The sequence below is a fragment of the Caretta caretta genome, chromosome 4, assembly GCF_965140235.1.
Source record: "Caretta caretta isolate rCarCar2 chromosome 4, rCarCar1.hap1, whole genome shotgun sequence".
Lineage (NCBI taxonomy): Eukaryota > Metazoa > Chordata > Testudines > Cheloniidae > Caretta > Caretta caretta.
This window is the reverse complement of record NC_134209.1, coordinates 70,403,897-70,425,996: the sequence shown is the minus strand read 5'-3', so window position 1 is coordinate 70,425,996 and position 22,100 is coordinate 70,403,897. Positions and strand designations below refer to the sequence as shown.

Here is a 22,100-nt window from a genome sequence, read left to right as displayed (position 1 = left end):
TGGGAGGCTGCTGACATATTACTGTGGCTCTTTGGCAATGTACATTGGTAAATTCTGGCTCCTTCTCAGGTTCAGGTTGGCCACCCCCAAGCAGAGCATGCTTATGAGAGATGGGAGATCCCTGTTTAAAATTATTTCACCCCTTCTGCCTGAGGGGTAAATTGAACCTGGGTCTCCCACATCCCAGGTGAGAGTGTTAACCACTGAGCTAAAAGTTAAGGTGGGCGCCTCCTGCTGCCAGGTTTTGAATGGGACCCGATCCGGTAGGTAGTGTCTCAGCACTCTACCCAATTGGGCGCTGCGTGCAAATTAGAAAGACAAATGTTCATCTTCCCCTGGTTCATGAAGTGCTCTGGGCTTAGGCAGGAGATAGGCATCAGTGCACAGGCTCAGAGGCAGAAAGTTAGGCATTGAGTTAGTTTAGGAGCCTACAGGGTTTTGTGGAACTGGGACTTAGGCATCTAAACCCTAAACTTAAGGCACCTAAGTACCTTTGTGGATCTCACCCAAGGGCCTAATTCTTCACTCACCTAGCCTAGTTACACTGGTGTGACTGACTTCAGGTAAGGTTACCCCCAAATTTGCATGAGTGAAAGTGGGATCAGAATCAGACTCAATATATGAAAGCATGACAAGGACAGGAGACCTTTAAAGCTGTAATAAGGTAACAGATATCACTTTTTAATAGCTTAATTTAAGTAGTTTACAACTAATTACACATTTAATCCCCTCTCCCCGAAATTAAAAAAGAAATTATAACCTACTTTGCAACAACTTCACAAGGTTCCTGACTTTCCATGCATTTCAAATGCTCAACTGTACTTTTTTCTTTAACAGTGTCCTTAGACTCTCAAGAGAATAGTTATAGACCCAAGCTGTGAAATTCAAGAGAATTTTGATCTGAGATTGTGTGCTTCAGCCCATTCAAGAATAGGGCCAGGTATTACTAAATTTGGCTCTGGATTCCAGTTATTCCAAAACTCAAGGATGTCCACATCCAGAATTTTGCCTTGGGCCCATATCTAATAATAAAATTAATAATAATAAATATAATATGAACTTGTGTGGCATGCTTTGTATCCAAGTTGGGTAAATATCATTATCCCCATTTTTAGTTGAGGAAACTGATGCAGAGAGGTTAAGTGACTTGTGTAAGTGCCTGAGATAAATAGCAGTGCAGTGTGCACAATCAATAATAATTCAAATCTGTAGATAAGTTCACAGAAGCATGTATTGTTCCTTGGTTATATTTGAAAGAATCCTTACCGGATGCAAGATTTCATGAATTTTGCATCCGAGGTTGGTGCATTGTTGGCAAAAAGCAGACTTGCCCATACTGCAGCGAGAAAGTTGATTTAAAGAGAAAGTTAAGTAACCCGTCTCCTTTTCTTAAAAGGTGTGTTTTTTACTTGAATTTTTTAATTCTTTTGACTTTGCTAGTTTGTTATAATCCAGTGGAGAGAGGTGGGAGTAAAATAAAGAAAAGAAAAAAAAAAGCCAGTTAAAATAGCAGCAGATTTCTTTACTTCCTTCTTACTAGTTAGTAAACAAAAGTTCTCTCTCCTAGTTTCTCCAGAAGGAAGGACAGTAGCTCAAGTTCTGCTGCTGCATTTGTGAAACCCCATTCAAGTTGAAGCAGAGTTTGTCCTACTGACTTTTTCAACCCATTTCAATTCCCCTTGGGGAAGCTGTTTAAATTTTACTTTAAACATTTTTATGAGAATATCGTTCAAAATACAATTATCTAGAGCAGTGATACTCAGACCTCAGTGGTTCAGGAGCCAAATTAGCAATCAACATTACCCAAAAGAGCCTCAGTAGTGAATGCATTATTTCATTTACTTTAGTACTATTCATATTTCCCCTATTGAACAGTTATATATAAAAATAAAATTATTCTCACAGCAAATAAGTTAATAACTTCATGCAAGTTGATAACTTAATTGGTTAATAACTTAGATTGGTGAATAATTAAGTCACTCAGTATTTTAATATCACATGCTGCAAAGAGCTGCAGGAGACATATTAAAGACCCACTTGCGGGTCATGAGCAACAATCCGAGTATCACTGCTTTAGAGGAACCAGAGAGCACTATGTTAGAGAAAATGAAACAAGTACTTTTCTTCACTTATTGATGAAGGAACTAATGTCATACCAAATCTCTTTTCACCTTTAAACAATCTTGGCAGCAGGTTTTCTTAACAGTAGCTTAGGTGGGAGCGTACACCTGTTTTGTATGGGCAACTGTTGGATTGGCTCCACTATCTGGTGGCCTGGCAACCAGTTGTTATAGGAATAGTCCAAGTCATTAACTATTCGTTGGGCTTAGAATAGGATTTGAGATTATACCCAGAATGCAAAATGTTGGATATTTCAATATGCAAAATACTATGTATAGTCTATAAATTATATTTTTACAATATTATAAAGACCTTAGGAGACTGACCTCTGGTATTCTTGTTGCACTGCTCTACAAGAGCCCAATACTACATTACTTGAACAGCATGAAATTAAAACATTTCTGATTTTCTCAAAGTGTGCATGGAAAGGGACATTTATGACAGGACAATAGGGTTAGTAAAAGAAATGGCTATTTTTCTCATTATGACTATTTCTGAATTTTTTTTTTATATTTGCTGCACTAGTAAGTATGTCAGTAGCACCGACTGTTTGATGTTCAAGTCAGATTACTGAAAGATAGGTAGTGTAAATAGGTAGCCACCTTCTGAGCGCATTCTCCTGGCTGGGGTGGTTCTGCAGCACACTGCCTCAGTTTCCCTTTCTCCCAGGGCTCCTCAAAAATGCCACCAATTCCACGTAATTTGAAAACATCTCCCCTCTGGAGGGAGCTCCACTTTAGCCTATAGAGACATCAGTACTTCATATCAGCTTCACCAGCAGGCCCCAAGTTCTACAGTTTGAACAGTTCTCTCTCCTGGAATCAGGCGTCCCCCATCCCTCCTTTTCAGAGCTGAGTTCAGTCTCTCTCATTGAATCAGGAGTTCCCAGCCTGCCTTCCTGAAGCTGGGTTATAATCCAAACAGTCCCTTTATTCCCTACAGCACTCACCTGCAACAGCTTCTCCAAGCCAGCTGCTTCTGTTCTGCCTGACACTCCCAGCCCTATGTAGCTCCAGTGGGAGGCAGTAATACTCCAGCTCCTCGCTCTCCCTCAGGCTTCTCCCTTATATCCCTAGGCCTGGCCTCAGTTAGTCATGATCTCATTCATTAGTACTCAATGGTAAATGGGACAAAATACAACATGGTTTTAAAAAAGGTAGATCGTGCCAAACCAACCTGATCTCCTTCTTTGAGAACGTAACAGATTTTTTAGACAAAGGAAACACAGTGGATCTAATTTACCTAGATTTCAGTAAGGCATTTGATACCGTGCCACATGGGGAATTATTAGTTAAATTGGATAAGATAGGGATCAATAGGAAAATTGAAAGGTGGATAAGGAATTGGTTAAAGGAGAGACTACAGTGGGTCCTACTGAAAGGTGAACTGTCAGGCTGGAGGGAGGTTACCAGTGGAGTTCCTCAAGGATCGGTTTGGGGCCAATCTTATTTAATCTTTTTATTACTGACCTCGGCACAAAAAAAAAAAAAAAAAAGTTTGCGGATGATACAAAGCTGGGAGGTATTGCCAATTTTGAGAAGGCAGGGATATCCTATAGGAGGATCTGGATGACCTTGTAAACTGGAGTAATAGTAATAGGATGAAATTTAATAGTGAGAAGTGTAAGGTCATGCATTTAGGGATTAATAACAAGAATTTTAGTTATAAGCTGGGGACGCATCAATTAGAAGTAACGGAGGAGGAAAAGGACCTTGGAGTATTGGTTGATCATAGGATGACTATGAGCCGCCAATGTGATATGGCTGTGAAAAAAGCTAATGCGGTCTTGGGATGCATCAGGAGAGGTATTTCTAATAGGGATAAGGAGGTTTTAGTACCGTTATACAAGGCACTGGTGAGACCTTACCTGGAATACTGTGTGCAGTTCTGATCTCCCATGTTTATGAAGGATGAATTCAAACTGGAACAGGTACAGAGAAGGGCTACTGGGATGATCCGAGGAATGGAAAACTTGTCTTATGAAAGGAGACTCAAGGAGCTTGGCTTGTTCAGCCTAACTAAAAGAAGGTTGAGGGGAGATATGATTGCTCTCTATAAATATATCAGAGGGATAAATACCGGAGAGGGAGAGGAATTATTTAAGCTCAGTACCAATGTGGACACAAGAACAAATGGATATAAACTGGCCACCAGGAAATTTAGACTAGAAATTAGATGAAGGTTTCTAACCATCAGAGGAGTGAAGTTTTGGAATAGCCTTCCAAGGGAAGCAGTGGGGGCAAAAGACCTATCTGGCTTTAAGATTAAACTCGATAAGTTTATGGAGGAGATGGTATGATGGGATAACATGGTTTGGTAATTAAATATTCATGATAAATAGGCCCAATGGCCTGTGATGGGATATCAGATGGGGTGGAATCTGAGTTACCCAGGAAAGAATTTTCTGTAGTATCTGGCTGATGAATCTTGCCCATATGCTCAGGGTTTAGCTGATTGCCATATTTGGGGTCGGGAAGGAATTTTCCTCCAGGGCAGATTGGAAGAGGCCCTGGAGGTTTTTCGCCTTCCTCTGTAGCATGGGGCACAGGTCACTTGCTGGAGGATTCTCTGCTCCTTGAAGTCTTTAAACTACGATTTGAGGACCTCAGTAGCACAGATATAGGTGTGAGGTTTTTTGCAGGAGTGGTGGGTGAAATTCTGTGGCCTGCATTGTGCAGGAGGTCAGACTAGATGATCATAATGGTCCCTTCTAACATAAATATCTATCTATGAATCTATGAATCTACTCATCCTCCCCATCTGGGGAGATGAGCTAAGCTTGTCCCAGGTAGGGCTGTGGCCTACTGCTCCTTTAGGAGCCCAGCCACTCTATGACAGATAACATTGGCTGATGAAATTTAGGATTGGCTCATAAGACTTAAATGAATCACTACAGCTTGGCAAAATTTTACATACAAAAACCTTTTTTTGGTGAAAACAAATGCAGATTCAGCTCAATTGAAACAGTTCGCGAATGTGGGTCAATTTTGGCTCATTGTTTAGATCTGAAAAAAGAAAAAACATTTGGAAATGTCAAAATGTTTTATTTGGTAGTTCCAAAACAAAATATTTATATTTTTTCATTGCAGAAAGATTTTGAAATTTCCCTGAGTTTTATTTAAAGTTTCTTTTTAAATGTTGAAAAAAACCCTTGAAATTAAACTGAAACTTTTTTCAACATTTCAGGTCACTGAAAATTGTGAAACAGTTTACTTTTGGGTTGACCCAATGTGATTCTCTTTATTTTTCAGACCTGCACCTGACCCAAATAGTCAGTTATTCAGCCAGTGTTAAACAGCACCCTTTAATGTGATTATTTGGAGGACCATCCACAGCTGTGAGGACTAACTCAAGATCACTTTTTCCCAAATGCAGCAAATATTAATCTGAGGCTATGTCTACACTATCCCACAGTTCAGGTTACAGGAGTGTGAACAGCAGTGTGTACCATAATGCTGTACTGTCACTCCCCTGACTGGATGCTGTTGGCACAAACTAAAAGGCTTCTGTTTTGCATTAAGGTAGCCCTGTTTGGAGAGGACTAAGTTAATATGAACTAGGAACTTTTAAATTCGTGTCTGCAGCACCCACACCAGGAAGTAAAGGGTGCAGCACTTTGGTGCATGCTACTATTCACACCCCGGTAGTCCTGCAGAGAAGTGTAAACAAGCCCTATCTTTACCACTAATCTCTGTGAGCACCTCTCTCTCCATTGTTTTTGCTGTATCAGTGCTCCCCTCTTTAAAGAACTGCTTGTACTAATCATAACTTCACTGAAGTCCATCATAAAATCTGCAAAATAGTCTCTTCACATGCACCCCTCTCTTGATACAAGGGTGTCAGAAGTCACCAATAAACTTTTGAATTAAGGTGCAAGATCAGTGAAGCTGAGGTACGTAGTGCTTTTTGGGATCTGTTGCAGATGGAAGTGAAAGACACGGCAGGGGATGTGAAAGCAGTAAGGACTACAGGCAATTCTTCCCTTAACTTTTTATTTCCATGCTTTTCAAGTTTTTGAGTTGGTGGGGTGTGTCTTCGTTCAACCTTTACTGTTAGAAACTAAAATTTTTATGTCTATTGTATTATGTATTTTTTCATATTATAATTTTCCTACCCTCAAACAGTCAAACAGGAAATGTATCGTGTAGGAAGGGAGTGATGGTCATGCACACGGGTGGACCTTACATTTTGGTATGGCAAATTGACTTTGCTACAAGTATGTTCCACTGTAGTTAAAGACACTGCTGCCCTTTTACTTCTAAGGGCTGGTCTACCCTGGGAACGTACAGGGGCATAGCTACACCTCTTGGGAGTGTGAAAAATCCACACCCCATGAGAGACGTAGCTATGCCAACCTACCCCCATTGTTCACAGTGCTAGCTCAACAGACATCAATTTAACTACCGCTTCTCAGGGAGGTGGATTACCAACAGTGACAGAACCCCTCCTGTTGGCATTGGTAGTCTCTACACTGAAGCACTATGACAGCTGTGCCACTGTAACCATTTAAGAGTAGACATACCCTAATAGTTAAATATTTTTTACACTAAAAATGCAACACTGCCACAGCTGTCCCACTGTGGCGGAGACACCTACTGCAACAAGAAAGGGGTTCTTCCATCACTGTCATAAATCCACATCTCCCAGAGGCGGTAGTTAGTTTGACAGAAAAATTCTTTCGTCAACCTAGTGGTGTCTACACGGGGCTTAGGTCAGCTTAATTACATTGCACAGGATGGTGTTGCGGTTCAAATACAAGACAGCACAAAGCTTTAAGCAAGCAAACAGGCTGGTCTGCCAACGGACTGGTCCTGTCAGCTTTCCACCCTCTCCTTTATTCTTTCTCCCCCCCCACGCATTACATTCTCCAACAGATAAAAGGAATACACTGGCTTTGTTTAACATTCTTATTTACCAATTTCTATCTACCGCATTCCTTGCTCTCGGGCCTTGAGCCCAGTCCTGGGAGGCTTCCCACGGTTCATGTCATCTGGGCGAGATTCCAAGGTTCATGCCCTTGAGAGGAGCTGTGTGTGCACAGCTCCTACACAACGCTCCGGGTGTGCCCTGAATGTTGCCGAGTGCCTGAACCTTGTATGCTACAGGATGGGAAATTTTTCACAGTTCTGTGGGATGCAGTTAAACCAGAGGTGGGCAAACTATGGCCTGCGGGCCATATCCAGCCCACGGGACCACCCTGCCTGGCCCCTGAGCTCCTGGCCCTGAAGGCTAACCCCCAGCCCCTCCCCTGTTGTCCCCCCTCCTCCGCAGCCACACTGCCACGCGGCGCAATGCTCTGGGCAGCAGGGCTGCAGAACCCAACCTGACCCGTGCTCTGCGCTGCGTGGCGCGGCTGCCTGAACTGGTGCAGCCGTGCTGCCAGCCACCGATGCTCCAGGCAGTGCGGTAAGGGAGCCAGGGGTTGGATAGAGGCAGAGGAGTTCGGGGGGTGGTCAGGGGCGTGGATAGGGGTCGGGGCAGTCAGAGGGCAGGGAACAGGGGGTTGAATGGGGGCAGGAGTCCCGGGTGGGGGCTGTCAGGAAGGAGAAGAGGGGTTGGATGGGATGGTGGAGGGTAGTTAGGTGTGGGGGGCAGTTAAGGGCAAGGGGTCTGGGGTCGGTCAAGGAGAAGGGGTGGTTGGATGGGGCAGGGGTCCTGGGGGGGCAGTCAGGAAAGAGAGAGGGAGTTGGATGGGGCAGCGGGGGGGAGTTAGGGGTGGTGGGTCCGGGGGCAGTCAGGGGACCAAGAGCAGGGGGGGTTGGATGGGGCAGGAATCCCCAGGGGGCCGTATGGGGGTGAGAAGCAGGGGGGGTCGGAAAGGGGGTAGGGGCCAGGCCATGCCTGGCTGTTTGGGGAGGCACAGTCTCCCCTAACTGGCCTGCCATACAATTTCAGAAACCCAATGCAGCCATCAGGCCAAAAAGTTTGCCCACCCCTGAGTTAAACCAACCTAATTTTGTGACGTAGAGCAGCCCTTAATAAGTGAGTTGTCCAGAATTAAAACAAGTGCCACTCTGTGGTATGAACAACCTGAAATGCTTTCTCCCATTTAATTTCTGGATTTATGAACTTCTACAGAGATAGGCCACTGCAGGTGACTGCCTCCCACCAATTCCCCAGTAAAGAAGAATGGATTTTTTCCAGAGAGGTCGCTCCCCTTTATTCCCCCCCACTATACTCTAAGAGGGCATCTCTTAGCAACCATCTCTCCAAGCAAAGAGGGGTGAAGGTAGGATCCCTAACCACAATTCTATGTGTTAGCTATAAAAGAGGTATTATTCAAAAAATATGTGAGATTCTCCCTCCTCAGGGACTGTCCAACATACTGCCTCTGCAGTGTCAGACTCTCAGCCCAGAAAAGAGGTGCTAGAACACAGATTGTGCATGTCAGAGTGTATTCTGCGGCTCATGAGTCAGTGAAGCTGACCCCTGGAAGGGTAATTTCTCCAGGGTACGTATAACAGTTGCTGTATTCAGACTAACCATCACCTATTCTTCAAAAGTATTTATACTGAGGTCTCGAATGAAAAATATAATGAACTTCACTTAAATGGATCCTATTCCAGGATCAATTTGAGGTTACATGGAGCCAACTAAGGACAACTTTAAGGTTTAGATATATAACATAAGACATGGAAGAAGAATAACCCATAAAACTTCAGCAAATAGGAAGAGCAGAGAGGGTGGAAGTTTTGCCTTTAAGAAGGAGTGGTGACACTAATAATCCAAAATTCCAGTTTTGGGTGCAGTAGGGTAGAAGTAATCAGAGCAGCTCTTATTTCCACAGGCAGTTCCGTAACTATGAGCAGCTCAATGTATTGTGTTCATTAGCATACATTTCTGTTTAGTGTGTACTATTCTTTGCCTCCATAATGTTTTTATGGCTATGTTCACATGTGCAAATATGCGTGTAAATAAATCTTCCTTTTTATGTTGCACTGTCTGAGAATTGCTTAATTGGGAGGTGTTAGGGAAGCAGATTTAGTTACAGCATGCTACAGGATTAGTGAGACGTGCAAGAGAACTTCCCTCACTGACCTGAATAATTATATAACAGTGAATCAACTAAACATCTTCCAAAAGAATGTGTTAAAGACCCATAATACTAAAAAGAACTATGAGAATGGGCCCAATCCTTCTGCCATTGAAATCAATTACAGAACTTTTATTGACTGCAGTGGGAGTGAGGTTTGGGTACCTAAACAACCTAAGAGCCTGAATCCCATTTTCAGAAGTGATTTAGGAGCCTACGATGCAGTGGGATGTAGGCTATAGCTTTCAGAAGAAGGATTGGAGAACTCAGAGAAGCAGGATAGTGGATTTTTTTCAGAGCAGCTCTTATCTCATTAGGTAGTTAGGACTTAGGACCTAAGTTTCTAAATCACTTTTGAAAACAGGACTGAGGCTCCTAAGTCACTTTTGGATATGCTTCTATTGCATAGTATATCCAACCTCTGACACATGTGATCCCAGGTACGATTGCAGCTCAGGTAGAGAGACTGGAGCTAGCTTTAATCTAGTTAACTTGAGTCCTGGGAGCACGTGCTTCAGCATAGGATAGCCCTGTGAATAGTTATCCAGAGTTTGAGGCGAGTTTGCATAGCCTGCGCTGAAGTGTACGCTCCCGTGGCTTCAGGATTGCAGGATCAGATCTAGCTAGATTCAAACTAGCTTGGGTATATGTACAGAACCTGCAGTTGCACTCTGTGATTGCAGTATAAACATAGCCATAGGGACTTTTGACATTTTTATCCTGGATACAGACCAATTCCAATGGAAGTCAAATGGGAAGTTTCCCAATTGATTTAAATGAGAGCTAGATCAGGCCTTGAAAGAATTAACAACAAATCTGAGCAACAGCCAAATGTTTCCTTGGGTTACATGTTTTATAACTCTGGATTTATTTTCTTTACATTAGTTTACTTTACAAAAAGTAACCAGACTACCATTCTCAACCCCGCCCCTACCCTAAAAGAACTACACCTGAAGCAAGGCCCCATAACCAGGGAAGAGTGAAGAGTAGAAGACTCAATGGAGTCCATCAATGACCTTGCATTGCCAGTCTAATAACATGGCAGGCACTTAGGCTAAGGTTGTCAAAGGTATTCAGGTGCCCAATTCCAATTGATTTCAAAAGGAGTTGGGTGCCTTAATACCTCTGAGGAGCGGGTGCTAGTAAAAAATAATCTTAAGTATATAAATAAATAGGATGACTACATTTGATTTTAAATGGTTTATATAAAGAATACAGAATTGCACGAGATTTTGCATGTTCTTGCACTACAGCCTTTTTACAGACATGTATGCAGAGGCGACGTGCAAATCTCTAAACAATTTTATGTCCTCGATGCGTATATTTCCTTAACACAAATTCAATGACTGTAGATTAAATGCGGAGACAATAAATGGCCAAAACAAAATGTAAAAAGATTAAAAACTGTTTTCACAACGCCACATAGAAACTCCAGTGTTTTCAGCTTTCTGGGAAAGTTAGGAGCCTAATCCTGCAAATGTAATGGGATCAGACTGTTATAGTGGGCCCATTACTGGCTCAGTCTTGACAGACCTTTTCTAGCATTTTAATGCTGTTTTCAAATTAAACCAAAATATCAGTTGCTGATTTTCGTCGAGAGGCCATTCAAGGTAGGTCTTTGTGTTCATTATTTTCCTCAGTTTACAGAATCTTTTGGGAATTGTTTGCTCCTGAATGGGCTCCAAAAGGATCAAAATTGCTGAATCATTATTCTCATCAAAGAGACGGAAGTGCGAGAACTCCAGCTCATACTTGCACCACTCGCTCTGCACAAAGTGCTCTGACAGTACAAACAGAGTTTTATGACTTTTTTCAATGGAGTCAATGATGTTGTCAATGATCCACTTCCCAGGCACAAAGTCCCGTTTATGAAGGCACAGTTTAAATGGGGGGATAGCGTTCTCAAGTTCCTGTACCATTAAGTTTTCAACCCATTCTGAGTCTCTTTCACTGTAGGAAACAAAAGCATCATAGCAGAAGTCCTGATTGTATGCTCTCTTGGGTTTCCTTTTTGCTTGAAGCCAAGCCCAGGTCATTTTCATGTACCAGATCACATGAAGTTTGTAGCCCAGGATCACAATAAGCAGGTTTACCAAGATCACCAGAATGCAAATTAAGGACACGGCCAAAGTTCTGTGACATTCAAACAGCGAAAGCCGAGCAGCTTTTACCTGCTGTCCTCTCACAGAAGATGGAGAGTCACAGATGTAGTTTTCTGGCCAGTTAGCCAAGACATTAGTTATTCCTTCCTGGTATTGAATGAAGGAGAGAAATTCACAAGAACAGATGAAATTATTGTCACCTGCATCCAGTGTCTCCATTTTCCTAAATGATCCAAATTCTTCCTTAGAAAAACTGGTTAATTTGTTTCTGCTGATTCTCAGGGCTACTATGTTAGGAATAAATGGAGCATCTGGTAAGGTCTTTAATTTGTTTTTTGCAATGTAGAGTTCTTTAAGATGTGGTAGCTTTAATCTAAAATCATTGAGGTTATTACTACTAACATCCAAAACTTCAAGAGTTTGAGGAATGCAGGTTGTTACTTTGGGTATTTGAGTGCCTGAGATATTTAAATATTTCAGGTTTTCTGGCCATTGACACGATTCTGGAATCTCACCAAAATTGTTTTGGCTAATATCTAGGTGAGTAAGGTGTTTTAGATGAGATAGACTTCGTCCTGTCATTTCTAAATCACCCAATGAATTTTGACTTAAATTGAAAGTTTGCAACAAGGGCCATGCACCCTCACAGGATGAATGTCCTAAATTTGGATCTGCAAGCAGATTTTCACTGAGATCAAGATAAAGGAGTGAGACAAAATGTCTTGAAATGCTGCAAGGCACCAAGAACACATTGGTATTTACAACTGTGATTTTGGTAATGTTACCTATAAGATTTTTCAAACTGCTAAGATCTGAAAACAAATAAAATTTTTCTATAGTTAATCTCCGTATTGTCACGACTTCCATGGGGCTTTTTCTCTTTATTTTAATTGGGTCTTGCCAGTGTCCCGTTCCCTGCAGTACACAATTGTCCAGCTCCAGCTCCAACAATTGCTCAGCATACACCAAGATGTTTAATATTTTGTCAGTGCTTGCATCTGTAAACAAAACATTTTTAAACACAAGTTTCTCCATGACAGAACGACTCATTGGCTCCAGTAATGAAGATTCAGAAGCTGTATTGAAGGCTATATGTCTCAGTTCTACACATATTGCAGAATTTGTAAGATCCTCTACCATCCCTGATAACACCTGAACATCATTTATGTTTATGATGATATGATTTATGCTATTAACTGTTGTCAAACTCCCTGACTCGTATTGCTTGAGCCTTTGACCGTCAATCTCAAGTTGCTCAAGAACTGTAATTCCATCAAAGTCTTGCTTCCGTATAGCAGAAAAGGAATGGTTATTCCCCAGGCACAGATATCTCAAATTTTTGAGATTAGAAAACAACGGATTCTCCCCCAATGTTGTATATAAATTACCCCATATGTTTAGCTTTTGTAAGGAAAAAAGATGTCGAAACCAAATGGGTGACAAGTGAGTCAACTTATTATTTGATAAATCCAAATGCTCCAATTTTCCAAGGAAAATAAATGATTCCTTATCTATTGTCCAAATTTGATTGGATTGCAGCAGCAGCATTCTCAGATTCACACCCAGCAGCAGATCAGTTTCTCTGATATATTTTATGCTGTTGTAGGACAGATTTAGCCCCCTGATATCAGTTGTTAGCCCTGAAGGAATGGTGCTTAAATTCATTGAAGAACAGTCACAGAAAGGAGAGCCGTCACATGAAGGACACGCCTGCATCGTGGCTTTTTCTTCAGAAAGATTTGCCGTTATGACCAGGTAGATGATCCACCCTTTCCAGAGTTGGTTAGGCATGATTTTACCTAAAATTTAAGAGAGACAGAATAAGCATAACATGAATGATTAGTGTTAAAAAAGCCAAACATGAAAAATAGTCTCTACTGGCCTATCTTCAATAAGGCGTTATGGATAGTTATTGTTTGTAAAGCCCTTGGAACATGAAAAATATATCAAGTGTTTAAAATATTACATCAAGAAAATCAGATTGTACATAAATGTGCTAGAATGATTTTCTGTTTGGCTTTCAGTTCCTTTTTCTGTTCCTGCTGTGTTTAACTTTGGAATGAAAAACATCAAATTAATTACCACCTGAACCAGTCTTTCACAGATCAGTGAATACTTTAGTCAAACATTCATAAACCTAGTAATAATGTAATATTTACTGGCCTTGTCCTTTTTATGCCCAATAAATAGCTCAACAAATTGCTTTTTAAAAAAACACCCTCTATTCCCCCCCCCCCCACCACCACCACAAATCTGCAGATTTCATTTTGTGTACACATTTTGAGCTGTAGGGTGCTTACACTTTCTGTGCACTTCAGCTCCCATTGAAGTCAATGAGAGCTGGGGACAATCAATATCTTGTAGAAATAGCTTATTGAATAGTAAAATTATTTTCAAGATATGTCACTATTTCTGCATAATGTTTCTTTGAAAATGAAGAAAAGGCATTGTGTGTGTTGTTATCCTTTCCCTCAGCCTTCAGCTGGCTTTTGACTTTTTAGCTTGTGAAGTCTTGGGCACAGGGACTGCCTTTTCCTAGGTGTCTGTGCAGGGCCTTCATTACCATATTGTATATGGACAGTGATGACAAACCAATATTTGTAAATATTGACAATAAATCCCTTAGAGGAGGGTTCAGCACAGATGCAACACTGATTCCTACAGATCCTCAGCAGAGAGAAGGCTATGGTGACTTTATCCTGCCAGCGCCTCTTCCTCCAGTGGATGTTCTGGTTAGCACCGCTGACAGCCACTCTTCCTTGTTCATTGTCTGCCCCACTTAGCCTCTTATTTTTCAGCTTTTTTACAGGAAATGACCAGCATTGCAAAATGAGAGTGTTTGTGGGTCAGGAATGGCATGGCTTTGTGGGGCAGCTAACGCACTGCTAGCCCAGCCTACTGTAGGCCCTGTCTGAGCAGGTAGAAAGAACACTGGTAAATTCTTCGCCGTCAGCGGAGTCCTTTGTTCTGCCTTCCCCAGCCCCACAGTGCAGATGGCTATGGCCCCCATTCTTCTTTCCTTCTCCCCCATCTGAGGCTTGTCAGTGGCTACGTAGCAGAACACCAGCCATAGACCAAAAAGAAACTAGGATAGGGTGCTTGGAAAGAGGCTACCTCCACGTTTTCCCATAGCCCTTGTGAGTACAACAAGAGCAGAGAAAAGGTTACCAGGGGATTAAGAAAGCAGCTGCCTAAACCTTCACCTGTGCTGTTCCTAAATAGTGCTACTCTTATGGTTATTTAAATAGAATCATCAGTGTTTGTGCATTTATTTTATATATTGGGGGAGGGTACATTTCTTCAAACCCTCCCTTCAAGCACCACATCCTGGCCCTACACTAGGACACTCTCCCCACCCACGAGGCCCCCCCACCACTCTCACCTATCCCTCCTTTTTTCCTATTATTGCTGCTTGCTAGAACTTTGGCCACAGAGTGAAAATCGTGGGGGGAGAGTCCCGAAATATGACCAGTGGTGAGCTGGAGCCGGTTCTCAACAGTTCACGCGAACCGGTTGTTAAATTTTGAAGCCGGTTTAGAACCGGTTGTTAAAGGGGTAGGGAAACTCAGGCAGGATGGACAGGATGTGGCCTGCAGGACCGTCCTGTCCGTCCCGCCTGAGCTCTCAGCTGGGGAGGCTCCCATGTGAATTTTTACTGACCCGGCGGCGCTCCGAGCCTTTGGCGGCACTTCAACAGCGGGTCCTTCACTCGCTCTGGATCTTCAGCGGCGGGTCCTTCACTCGCTCCGGGTCTTCGGTGGCATTTCAGCGGCGGGTCCTTCAGTGCCACCAAAGACCCGGAGGAACTGAAGGACGTGCCACCGAAGTGCCGCCAAAGACCCGGAGCGAGTGAAGGAACCGGTTCTTGAGCTTCTGGAGCTCATCACTGGATATGACTACATCATTCACACTTCTCTAGGCTCAGCTATGCTCCTGATACAGCAATGGAAGTCACAACAGCAAAGAATACATAGGGCCAACAAGCTGGGGGGTATCACAGAAGCCGCTTTCCCCTTTAACTTTTCCCCTGTTCTCAGCCCAGTTGTCTAGTACTTCTGGAAAAGGAGCAGGTCAGCACTGGGGCTTCCAGCTTTCCCTACCCTCTGCTGTGACTATGGGCTTATCTCAATGATATTAGGTTGCTCAGTCACTACAGTGATGGGGAAGGGGCATAAAATTAAAAAGATGGATTACAATCAGACCCTCAATTTCATGAACCCCAAATGTACCCAGTTTATAAAATGCAGAAAGAACCCTCTTTGCCTCTTAAATGGCTGAGGAAATTCAAAAGAAAACACCGAGTAATGTGGCAAATAGGGGCAGTTATTTACAGGTAGAAAATTCTGGACAAAAAGCGAGGAAATGGCTAGCTACTAAGTGGTAATCTCTAGTTGACTCAACTACAGACACCATGCTCCACAGTCACCAGCACTTCTTTGGTCAGTAGCCTAAACTGAAACTTCACTTGGATGCACTGTGGAGCAAATTGCATGGAGGGGAAAGAATTATTGAGTTACTTCTCATGTATTTGAAACAATCAAGCTTTTCTTTATCATGCATTACGCTGGGCACTTTTCCCAGTCTTCTGCTCTCGGCTGTGTTATTGTGTGAAATGCCAGGGAAAATCCCATTCTCATTTGTGTTCAATTTTTGCCACTACTCTCACTTTCATATTTCTGGCTAGTAATTAAATTTAAGATCTTGACCATATTCATGGCTTTTTTTAATGGTTTTTCCCGGTCAAGGTAACAATGTTATCTTGCCCCTACACAGCATCATTGTTTTGGAAAGAAATCCATGCCATTAAAAAGAATTGTCAGGTAGAAATTCAGAAACAACTAGCATCAATCAAATATTTGCAGGGAGAGACACATTAATGTCTGTACTGTAAACTTGGTATGAACTAACTTTGCAATTTGCAAGCTGTTGTACAGATTCAAGACCTGATTCTGCAGACACAATTATCTTCACTCACTCAGTCTAACTGTAATTATTGTGTGATTCTTCTTTCATATGGCAACTTGTGTGAATAAAGTTAAGCAAGTGCATGAGTGTTTACAGGTTTGAATATCAATGACATCATAGCAGAATTTTCAGAAGCCTGCACAATCCATCACTAACTTAGGACACTCAGCAGATGACCACCCACTGATTGCCACACACCATCCATGCATCTCCTTAGTGGTCGTCCCCTACTACGAACACCACCACTATTCCTTCCTTAATAACTATCTCAAGATGATTTCCATCTCTACACCTAATGTGACCAATGTGCATACATTTGCATCTGCCGATTTCCAACATCAGGGTCTGCTTCTCTCCACCCATACTTCTAACACAGGACATTCATCTTTTTTTTTCCATCCAGGAGATGTGCAAGAGTCTTCACCAGCACCCACATTTCAAAAGCTTCAGTTTTTTCTTATCAGGAATATTAATTTCACATCCATAAAGGGCTAAAAAAAAAATTAGGCTTTTCACCATTTGCACCTTCCTACATTTCAAGATGCTATAGCTTTTCCATAGTTTCGAAGGGGGGCATAGCTAAGCACACCATCCCTACTCCTCTTCTTGTTTCTTTGGAACAGCCTCCTTTGCTGGCTATATAGGATCCCCTATAATTCAACTCCCTCTACAGCTGTCCGTTAGTCGCAATGTCTGCTTACATCCTGGCTTTGTTAGCTGTGTCAAGATACATTCTTTATGTTTTCACCACATTAAGGAATAGTCCATACCCCTCACTAACCATGTCTTCGGGGCCCTATAAGTGCTCATATCAATTAATAACTATTACAATAAAAATGAAATGTGCCGACATTCCGCAAACTAAATATGGTACAGGAAACTATTATTAACCTAAACGTTTAAAAATAAATGTCAACCGTTCTATTAGGGACCCTGAAGCCCTGAGGTCAATGGAAATTTTGACATTGATTTCACAGACACAGGATCAGGTCCTAAAAGGGCTAGTATAAATTGTTACTATTCAACTAGAGCATCTACACTAAAGTTGTATGGAGGAGAACTGCTAACATACTTAATACCCTTACATTCATCAGATACAAACATGCAAAGGCCTGAACCAGTTGGGTCTGACCAGGATGGGCACGGCAGGAAAAACGTCAGATAAATAAAGAGATGCCCCAGGGCCCAACCCGAGAGAGAGTATTATTTCTACCGTACCTAGGCAGGTGTGTGATTCACGGGCTTACCTAGGCAGGTGTGTCCTCAACTCCGGGCTCCTCCGGGCGGTGATCAGAGGTCTAATAAACCAATATCCCGGAGAACAACGAGCTCCTACAAACCAGGTGCCCATCAACCAATAAGCCAGGGCTGTAAACTGTCCAACATGGCCCGCGGGGAGCCCGTTTTGTGGGACCCAGCAAGGCCGGGACCAGACTCAACCCCAGGGCAGAAGCTGCTTTACTCTTTCCCCCTCTGTCCCCGCTCGCCCCAGCGCTGCGCGGAGCCGCTCCTCCCGCCTGGGGGCTGCAAGCCCTGGGGACCCGGGACCCGCCTGCGGCCGCACTGGGCGGGTAGCGGGGGCGAGGTTGTCGCGCTGGCTCCCACCTCGCCCTCAGCCTCCTGCGCGCCGGCCGGCCGCGAGCTCCCCAGGCGGCGCCCGCTCTCGCTCTGGCTTGTCCCCGCGGGAGGGCAGGTGCAGCGGCGGGGCCGCTCGGGCGCCGCAGGGCTCCGGGAAAGCCCCACCCGCTCGCAGAGAAGCCGCCTGCCCGGTCGGAGGGCCCCGAGCGGCCGGGGCTGGCGGGGCTGGTTCGGCAGCGAGCCCGGGGACATTCGTTAGGAGGGCAGAGGAGACAGTCATGGCCACCAGCGCCTCCCCCGCTCGCTGCCTGCGTCTTCCCTCCCCGTTCCGGGCATCTCCTCCCGCCTTCGCTCGCCCCCTCTCCCTTTTCTGACAGCCTGCCAGGCGAAGTCAACTGTGGCCAGGCACTGGTTGTCCTCCCACCCAGCCCGTCATCACTCTGCTTCCCGTGTAGATGGCCCCGAACCCTGCTTTTCACTGGGACTGCACTCAGGGGAAAGGCTCCGCTGTATCTATTCCTGTCTCTCCCCTTTCACTCGCTGCATGCTCTTCTTTACCTCCCCCAAGCAGCCATGGGCTAAGAGGGAAGGTGCTCTCAGGGGTCCAGTAACTGTAAAGATAGGAAACAAAGCGGAGGAATAAATGGTCAGTTTTCAGAATGACAAGAGGTAAAGAGTGGGGTTCCCCCAAGGATCTGTGCTGGGAATAGTGCTGTTCAGTTCAACATATTCATAAATGAGCTGAGGAAAGGGATAAACGGTGAGGTAGCAGAGTTTACAGACGATACAAAATTTCTCCAGCTAGTTAAGTCCAAAGCTGACTGCAAAAAGTTACAAAGGGGTCTCACAAAGCTGGGTGACTGAGCAACAAAATGGCAGATGAGATTCAATGTTAATAAATGCAGAGTAATTCAGAGTAATGCACATTGGAAAACAACCCCAACTGTACATATAAAATGGTGGGATCTAAATTAGCTGTTATCACTCAACAAAGAGATCTTGGAGTCATTATGGATAGTTCTTTGAAAAGATCTGCTCAATGTGCAGCAGCAGTCAAAAAGCTAACAACATTAGGACCCACCAGGAAAGGGATAGATAATTAGACAGTAAATATGATAATACCATTATATAAATCCAGGGTACACGCACACCTTGAATACTGGATGCAGTTCTGGTCACCCCATCTAAAAAAAAAAAAAGATATATTATAATTGGAAAAGATACAGAGAAGGGCAACAGAAATGATTAAGGGCATGGAACAGCTTCCATATGAGGAGAGATTAAAAAGACTGGGACTGTTCATCTAGGAAAAGAGACGACTAAGGGGGAATATGATTGAGGGCTATAAAATCATGATTGGTGTGGAGAAAGTGAATAAGTGTTATTTACTCCTTCACACAACACAAGAACCAAGGGTCACCCAATGAAATTAATAGGCAGTAGGTTTTAAACAAACAAAGGGAAGTATGTTGTCACACAACACACAGTCAACCTGTGGAACTTGTTACCAGGGGATGTTGTGAAGGCCAAAAATATAATAGGGTTCAAAAAAGAACTAGCCAAGAAGGTCAGGGATGAATCCCCATGCTCTGGGTGTTCCTAGCCTGTTTGTCAGAAGCTGGGAGTGGATGACAGGGGATGAATCACTTGAATGATTGCCATGTTGTGTTCATTCCCCCTGAAGAACCTGGCATTGGCCACTATCGGAAGAGAAGATACTTAGCTGAATGGACCATTGGTCTGACCCAGTATTGCCATTCTTGTGTTCCCTTACCACATGCTCCCACTCCTGGTCTCTTTTCTCATCCCAATTTTCTTCCTCACAAAGAAAATACCTTTTTAAGCATTAGATAATTAACCTGTCTAATTCATTATCCAGGGGTATAACTGATGAAGATTTTAGTTTAATAAAATTCCAGAAGGAATTAACACACATGAATGAGAGGAGCTTCTCTAGTTACACTGGCTATGCTAAAAATATCACTCCTCTGCTTTAGAACATAAGTTCATCAGCTGGAGTTACTAAAGATTTGCCCCAGTTTCCTTCCACGGTACCCTGCTCAGGTGAAAGTTTGATCATGATTAGCTGCTATGATGGGGAACATGATTTATCGGTCTACAGTGACTGCTTAATCATGTTCAACATTATGTTAATTAACACCACTGTTCACAACCACAGGAAAACATGGTACATTTATCAGGGGCAGCAGGTTTGTATAATTTTTGGTGGTGCCCAGAGCAGGTCCAAGTCCAGCCCCCCACACACACACACACACCTGCCTTGTAAGCCAATATACAGTAACTCCTCACTTAAAGTCGTCCCGTGGTTTAACGTGGTTTTGTTGTTATGTTGCTGATCAATTAGAGCTGTGGCTCTAAAACTTTTTTTTCCGCGGACCCCTTGAAAATTGCTGAGTGTCTCAGCAGACCACTTAATGATCTTTCCAATTGTTGTTTGTATCATTAGCTAACTATTGTAAAGCGCTTTGGATAAAAGTGCTATATATAAAAAAAGCCTTAATAATAATTAACTTTGTTTGTTCTGCACATAGAAGCACACAACTCATATTTTAATATCAGTAGTCTTAACCTTTCTAACGTGATGGATGTGCCCTCTCCCCCCACCGCAGCGGCTCCCAAGCTGGGCTGGGAAGAAGGGGGGTTCTCTCCCTCTCTCCCCCACTGCAGCAGTCCCTGAGCTCAGGCTGGAAAGGAGGGGGTCTCTCCCTTGCCACAGCAGCCAGAGAGCTGAAGCTAGGAAGGAAGGGGGTCTCTCCCCAGCAGCCGCAGCCCTGGAGCCTCTTTCTCTGGCCACCATAACCCTGCACGTCCCAAATTCCCCCACCCCCTCTTCTCACACCACTGCCCCCTCATACCTATCCCCTACTCCCCCGAAGGCCACCACCTCACCTTACATGTGCGTCTTCTCCAGAGTCCAGGCACCTAATTAGTGGAGCCACACCTGCGCAGCTCCACTAATTAGGTGGGTGGCCCTTCATTCTCTCATGTGCACCTGCCCAGGAGTGCACCTTAGAGGGAACTATCTGCTGACCACCTGAATGGAGCTCATGGACCACTGGTGGTCCATGGACCAGAGTTTGAGAACCTCTGAATTAGAGAACATGCTCATTTAAAGTTGCACTATGCTCCCTTATAGTGTTGTTTGGCAGCCACCTGCTTTGTCCACTGCTTGCAGAAAGAGCAGCCCATTGGAGCACTAGTGGTGGTGGCTTGAAACCAGGGTGGGCCGACAGCCGCCCTATCAGCTCCTGGTTCCCCTAAGTTCCCTGTGCAGCAGCTGCCCAGCAGGCTATCAATTGCTGGCAGTTCAGCTGTTCCTCCCCCCACTGCCATGTGCTGCTCCTGCCCTCTGCCTTGGAGCTGCTCCCATGAACCTCCTGCTTGCTGTGCAGGGGCAGAGAGAAAAGAGGGGTGCTGATGTCAGGGTGTCCCCCTCCCTCATTCCTGCCCCATCTCCACAGAGCAGGGGGAGACACGACAGGGCTCACGACAGGGAATTTGCTGGCGGCAGCAGCTGTCTCAAAGTCTCTCTCTCACACACAGGGTGTGTGTCTCCATCTCTCCCCCCTCCCGACCCCCCATTCGTGCTTATAGAGTGTGAGGCTGCATTAACAAGTGTTAACCCTTGAGGGCTCAGCCGAGTGCTAGTTTATCAGTTAGCAGTAAGGCATCCCTTGGGAAATATCCCACCCTCTGACTTCACCACCTCAACCAAGCTTCATAAACATCATTGCTGTGTACAGTATTAAATTGTTTGTTTAAAACTTATATTGTGTGTATATATAAAATATAGTCTTTTGTCTGGCAAAAAAAAATTCCCTGGAACCTAACCCCCCTATTTACATTAATTCTTATGTGGAAATTGGATTCACTTAACATCGCTTCACTTAAAGTAGCATTTTTCAGGAACATAACTACAACGTTAAGCAAATACTGTATAGTTTTAAAAATAATGTAAAAATGTGAAGGTTCTGGGGTGGGGCTGGTGATGAGGGGTTTGGGGTGTGAGGGGCTCAGGTAGAAGGCTGGGGTGCAGGGCTGAGGGCTGTGGATGAGGGGTTTGGGGTGTGGGAGAGAGCTCAGGGCTAGGGCAGAGGGTTGGGGTGTGGGTTCTGGGGTGGGGTGGGGCTGGGGATGAAGAGTTTGGGAGGGGCTTAGGACTGGGGCAGAGGGTTGGGGTGCAGGGGGTGCGAGCTCTGGGGTGGGACAGGGCTGGGGATGAGGAGTTTGGGGTGCAGACAGACTGTCCTGGGGCAAGGACCATAGAAGAGGATTCCCCC

At 44.0% G+C, this 22,100-nt stretch overlaps 2 protein-coding genes across 3 annotated transcripts in view; one reads left to right on the top strand and one right to left on the bottom strand.

Moving 5' to 3' along the window:
* The window catches only part of RNF175 (ring finger protein 175), a 42,890-nt gene extending 40,555 nt beyond the window's left edge, over positions 1 to 2,335 (top strand). Inside the window, 2 exon segments of the mRNA XM_048847182.2 lie at positions 1,277 to 1,378; positions 2,215 to 2,335. Coding sequence (XP_048703139.2) covers positions 1,277 to 1,378; positions 2,215 to 2,335 — 223 coding nt within the window.
* Positions 2,336 to 10,339: 8,004 nt separating this feature from the next.
* Positions 10,340 to 18,169, bottom strand: TLR2 (toll like receptor 2). Of its 2 annotated transcripts, none has more exons than XM_075127753.1 (2): positions 17,440 to 18,169; positions 10,340 to 13,055 (listed from the first exon to the last, which is right to left on the bottom strand). In XM_075127753.1, the coding sequence occupies exon 2, from the start codon at positions 13,045 to 13,047 to the stop codon at positions 10,693 to 10,695; it is 2,355 nt and encodes a 784-aa protein (XP_074983854.1). In that variant the 5' UTR covers positions 13,048 to 13,055; positions 17,440 to 18,169; the 3' UTR covers positions 10,340 to 10,692. The 2 variants fall into 2 exon arrangements, with proteins under 2 accessions (XP_074983854.1, XP_048703705.2); XM_048847748.2 differs by having other exon boundaries at positions 17,469 to 18,169.
* Between the last annotated feature and the right edge of the window lie 3,931 nt (positions 18,170 to 22,100).